The following is a 6,116-nucleotide window of genomic DNA, read 5'->3' as shown; positions in this document are numbered from 1 at the left end:
GGAAAGCCCGCGATGATCTTTTCGAGTCAAATGTTCATCACATGTTTTCTCGGGAATAAGGATTGTTAGTTTTCTCTCGAACGGTATTCTTCGCTGAATACAATGTACATTTCAAGTTCATTGGAAGCCAGATTAAGGGCTTTTGAGTCCAGGCCGCAAATCTCGAGATATTTTTACTGACATTTCCGACCCATTAATTACTCGGGAAGAATAGTTCGATCTTTTGTCCTTTATCAATTCGGATCCTTTTTCATGTTTAAACACATATGACCATATGACCATCCCATGCCTGTTCAATTAATAGGCTGCATATTTCGTGAATAATTCAATACAAGATCACAATCACGAAAATGACTGAATCGAGACCAACTACGAATTTTGAAAAGATCAACGACAGACGCCATACCTTGAGCGACTCTAAACTGGTGGTGTTTTAATACAGATACAAAATAAGATGTGTGACTGTCACGGCCATTGGGCTAAATTAACTCGAAATCGTTCCGAAAAAGAACAAAACATCAAACGAGAGTCATATGTTGCCTTAGGGGCCGTGCAATGTTGCCTGTGTGCTTCCTTAGCATTATGCACAGACTTGTCACTCTTCTGTCAGTCTAACATGGGGAAAATTTCGCCAGAAAAATTCGCAACGGCGGGAGACTTGGTCCCGTCAATATATATGAAGGAAAGTGTTTTCCCGGGATACCCTTTCAGCATAGTCAAGTGAAACAAGCGTGACATGACAAAATGTTGCTCCGTTTAACCAAGTGAAAAGCTGAAAGTGCAAGACTGGGAAGAGGTCTATGCAGCTAACCTATGACCGAGATGTCTCGGATGGGAAGCTGGAGCGTTTAATGGAAAAGAGCTAATTAGCTGTACTGCTAGGTACGTCACGGCTTGCCGTATTTTTATGGCAGATGTACAGAAAGATGAGTCGCGCAGGGTAGCTTGGAAAACATAAGGGTTGGGAAACAGGACTCAGTCTCGTTTGCAGCTGTTTTTGGGGCGTTTCACAATGCTCGTCGACCTTAAAAAACGGCTGCTGCGGAGATCACAAACTGAGGGTAGCAGTGACAATCTTACTCGCGAGGTAGGAGATGCCTCGCAAAGGGAGGGAAAAAATCCAATAGGCCTTTTTCGTTATATTAAAATTCAGCTTGAAAGACTGAGTTTCTGAGGACAAAGACAAAGGAAAGTGGATGATATGTAAATATTTTTCACATTCATTAATATTCCAACCTGTTTCTATTGTTTTTGTCCTCACTACCTCACTATCAAGCTGAATATTTGGTATTTCGAAAATGGCCTATTCTAAACTGACGACGTTCAGCTTTTATACGGGCGCCTTCAGTGAAAAGGGCAAACAATACCAGATTCGAATGCTTGCCGATACGATTTGACGTTTACAAATAGACACTCAAGACAAACGCATGACCCTATGTGCAGCCGTCGGTCGAAAGCCAACGACCGAGTTACATTAAGAGAGACCTGCACCGACACGAGGGTAGCCACGTGGGACCAGAATGCTTGGCACGAGTAAAGAAGAACACGCTCCTTACCAAACTATTTCCCCCATAAAAGGAGAACCCCGGGAAACGAGATAACCTACTGAATAAAATTTCATTACTTTACTCAAGGGCACCCAACGAGCAAATTAAGCCAAAAGCCTTTGACAGACATTTCTAGGCTCCTTGTCATGTATAAAGACTGTCCAGAGCTCCCTTCCAGGGAACCATTTGCTGATCCGAAACTGCTAGGTGACCATTTTCGGTGCCAAAAATCGCAAAAATATCCCTCCCGAAAACGTAAGGGACTACTTTTGCCTGGTTGCCGAATCTTTTAGGTGATGGTTTAGTAAAAAAATCTACAGCTGTTTTCAACGTAAAACCGAAATTCTTAGTACAGTTGGGCTCTCCCGAACACATATTTCACCGACGATTATCGTTGGATGCCCCTGTTTACTACCTTGATTATGATTATATTTTTTACGTTCTTGTTTGTTAAAAAAGAGTCATCTTGTGACACGACTGTTATGCAGCAAGCTGACAAGAGAAACGCCACATTTTGCTATCAAAACCACTCAGCCTCTAATTAAACATCGCGAAAATGATCTTCGTTAATTTTATGAGAAGACTGCCATTTAGAGAAACAAAACAAAATAGCCCATTTTCGAATTCTCACGGCTGGACTGGATCTAGCATGAAATGGAGGCTAATGCGGCAAATCTTTTCAAATGCAAATTAATTTGCCCGCATTAGCCTCCATTTCATGCTAGATCCAGTCCAACCGTTAGAATACGAAACTGGCCTATTGAAGGCAACAAACAATGCAATCTACACGGTTCACAAGTCAATGAGGTCCGCCTGACCAAGCAGCCATTGCTTATTACGGGGAGCTTGCATAAAGCATGCGCAGTTTTTGAGCCACGGACAGAAACCCAATCTCGTCCCCAGAGCCCACGTGTCTTTTGGTCAGCGCGACGACACGGAGCTCTAAAATAATCAATTTTCAGAACTGTGTTGATTGGCTAATTGATTTATCAAACTGCTCATGCGTAAACTACTGAGTGTAAAATAGCTTGCAATTTGCGAATATGGCGCAAAAATCTCCTTGTCCATAATATCAAACAAACTATTTTTCATGTGGTAAGCTCCACTTTCACCTCCCTCTCCCCCCCCCCCCCCCCAAAAAAAAAAAAAAAAAAAAACATATATATATAATAATAATGATAATGTTGAGACACGGCAGGTTATTTGTGCTACTTCCTGAACAACACCGTGTAGGGTGGGGTGGGGAAAGAGCATTGCTGGCGTTTTCTCAGGTTATGGTCCAAACTTTCCAGAATTGGAAAAAGTCTCAAATCTTTTTGTCCAGGATTAAGGCCGCTGGCCTGAAAACAAGCTCGCTCTTTCGATCGGGGACCGGAAATGATAGAGGGATTTCGGGATGTCACCCGATCGCCACGTTCCAAGAAATAGAGAGCTTGCTGAGTCGCTGGCTAGTGCTTGCCTCGCAAGACATTTGACATGTCATAGTTGTAGAAAGCTGATCATTCAGATCATATATTATAATCAGTTTTTCGCTAAAGACGGAGAAGATATCGTCACATTAACCTCTTTATGATGAAATCACTGACCACTTTAAAGGCTCTCTCCTCTTAACAAACATCAATGCAAGTATATTAAAAATTCATAATAACAGATAAAAAGAATATTACATAACTACGTGTTCTAAATTTACACACATTCGGTCTAACAATTCCCTCTTAATCACCTCCGGTTCTGAGCTCACACAAAGCATCTTTTTTTGTATCAAAATTACCAAGAGCAGAATGTATAAAATAGTTATTTCCACATATTTTTTTTGCAACAGTACGTCTTCGAAAAGTAAAGAGTACATAGACCGATTGCATAAATGGCCACCAAAAACGTATTTTTTTTTGTTTATGTGGTAATTAGACTCACTGGCCTCGTTTGCATGGGCAAAATACAATAGAAATGTCGTTCGAGAGCGAGGCTAGTGAGTCTAATTAGCACATAAACAAAGGAATACATTTTGGGCCGCCATTTATGCAATCGGTCGATAAGATGCTCCAACAATACGCCAGTTTCGTATTCTAACGGTTGGACTGGATCTAGCATGAAATGGAGGCTAATGCGGGCAAATTAATTTGCATTCGAAAAGATTTGCCCGCATTAGCCTCCATTTCATGCTAGATCCAGTCCAGCCGTGAGAATTCGAAAATGGTCTGTTTGAAAACCATGGTCTTATCCATCGCAATTTTCGAAACAACTTACGAAAATCATGACCAAATGAACCAATACAGCTTGAATATTTGCTGCGTCCAGAAGTCGCCGAGATTTCCTAACATAAAAAAATTCCCTATTTCCAAAGAAAGAAATCTTGTCAATTCATGTTAAGTGAGAACTGCCATACTTGGGAGTATCTGACGTTGTGGCACTTGTCTACGGTCACGTGCTCCCCACTCTTGACATCCTTGCTATCAAGACAAAGCCCAGACTGTATATGACGTAATGTGCGCTCCGATGTGTGCTCCCAGAGCTAAAGACAAAGCAAATTGTGTTTGATACTTCAAAACAAGATTTTGGATATGGTCCTGGAGCCCCTGTTCACTATAGCAGTATCACAAGACAGACTTGTGGAAGACAATAAATTTTTTATTTCACCCTCGTTTGCAGTCTACCGAAGAGGGAGTTAAAATGTCAATCATCGGGAATCTTTTAATGACCTTCACATAAAAAGGCGTAGGGGTTCAAAATGCAGCGAGTTCAACGACTTCTGGGATCGGTTCTGGAACCAACGTTCACAAACATATATACAACAAAACAATGGACCCAAGAGCACTGTGTTCCGAGACCCGAGCATGTCCTAATAAGTGCGCAAGAATGCGCAACCCTACCAACCTGTTTGTTGTCTCCATCTCGACAGCCTTCAATTATAACTGGTTTCCCTGGATTAAAATCTTTTAATGTCAAGCACATGTCATGGTGTCGCACACATCTGTTTTTCGTGAGAGCCCACTCCTGAGAAAAAAAAAGAAGTGTAACACAAGGTTACTTACGATGTACCCTGTGTTGTGTATGTCACGCAACAGAGCACTTCGTGGCTAAGGTGTTTTTAGACAGACAGACAGATTCTTTATTCACCGTTATACATCGCAGCCAAAGGATGAATGACGTATAATTTGAATGTTACAAGCACAGATAAAAAGATGACTATTATAATAAATAATGGACCTGGATATTAACAAGGGAGAACATAACTTCCTTTCATAAAACTTTTGATATAAAAACAACAAAACTATTAAGTTGTAAAGCGTTGATGATTATAGGGACTAAAATGAAATATATGAAAACTCTTCAAGTGATAATATATGCTATAATCTAGTTAGTAGTATTCATACGGTGGCATTCTTGTGTGAAACTATTCCTTGTATTTAAGATGTTAAAACGAACGTCAAAGGAGAGGACAGTTCTGAAGGTGTATCTCGGACTATGACATGCGGGCTATAACTTATGCGACTTTCACCCGAAAAAATGTTTAAAAAGGGCTTGATACAAGGGTCCATGGCGATCCATCAGTGACTGCATATCGAATTATGCTAGCGCATTGACGTAGCAAAGATTAGGGCAAACGATATAAAGAACAACAACAAAAAAAAACAAGGTGACACACCATAACACCAACCTGATGTGGCAATCACAACCCGCATGCGCACAACCATTTCACTGGGTCAAGTAGCAGCCCTGGACAGCTGTTTTGGCCTTGCCTCATCTGCATGGCGTAGCTAACATACTAGGCAACCCAGCTTACCACATGTACGGCATGTGAAGTTGCCACGTAAAGGGGTGCTAAAATCACCCGTCTGATATGTTAGCTACGCCATGCTGATGAGGCCCAGCAAGGCAGAAACAGCTGTCCATGGCTGCTAATTGACCGGTTGAAATGGTTGTGCGCATGCGTGATGTGTTGACCACATCGGGTTGGTATTAGCGTGTGTCACCTTGCTTTTATTGTTGTTGATATCAAGGAACCTCTTCTGTACACGCTCTAGGTCTTCCAGTAAGTACGTGGGAAGCGATGCACGGAATGCGCATACGTTCTGGGCATCTTAGGATACTAGGGTTTCTTATCGGCACAACTATGTTAGAAAATATAACCGCTTAGATGTCACGTAACAGAGCACTTCATGGATACTTCCCTCTGTCACGCTATTCAATGAAGGTAATCACCTGATTCCCTGCATGCCCGTGACAATCGAAGATGCCAACAGATCCACCAGCCTGGCTGCTAAGCGTGTCAAGACATTTCTTTCCCTGCTTCAGCTCGCCAAACGATACATCCTGTGAGTCAGGAACTCTAGAAAAAAAAACGCTAATTCAGAAGCCCACAATTAACTTCATTACACTCCAATTTCGTGATCCAATTCCGTGATTTAATTTCGTAATCTCGCCAATCCCTTTAGCCCTGATACCACAATGCAAATTCTCTCAACTGTTCTCTTTACATTGTTTTGGCACGAATAAGGAGGATCTTCTCTTTCATTTTCATGACCTGTATGCTTGACAATGCGGTAACATTATAAGGAGAAATTAGAT

The 6,116-nt window shown here is 41.5% G+C and overlaps 1 protein-coding gene across 1 annotated transcript in view; it reads right to left on the bottom strand.

The window, feature by feature from the left end:
• Positions 1-3,029: 3,029 nt before the first annotated feature.
• LOC138027677 (polypeptide N-acetylgalactosaminyltransferase 2-like) overlaps positions 3,030-6,116 on the bottom strand; it is a 19,461-nt gene continuing 16,374 nt past the window's right edge. The window contains exons 13-15 of the mRNA XM_068875246.1: positions 5,751-5,877; positions 4,422-4,541; positions 3,030-4,059 (exon numbers count right to left, since the gene is read on the bottom strand). Of these exons, the coding sequence (XP_068731347.1) occupies positions 3,904-4,059; positions 4,422-4,541; positions 5,751-5,877 (403 nt within the window). The 3' untranslated portion in view covers positions 3,030-3,903. The remainder of the gene's footprint in view (positions 4,060-4,421; positions 4,542-5,750; positions 5,878-6,116) is intronic.

Source organism: Montipora capricornis, chromosome 12 (assembly GCF_036669925.1).
Source record: "Montipora capricornis isolate CH-2021 chromosome 12, ASM3666992v2, whole genome shotgun sequence".
NCBI lineage: Eukaryota > Metazoa > Cnidaria > Anthozoa > Scleractinia > Acroporidae > Montipora > Montipora capricornis.
This window is presented reverse-complemented; position numbering and strand designations above follow the sequence as displayed.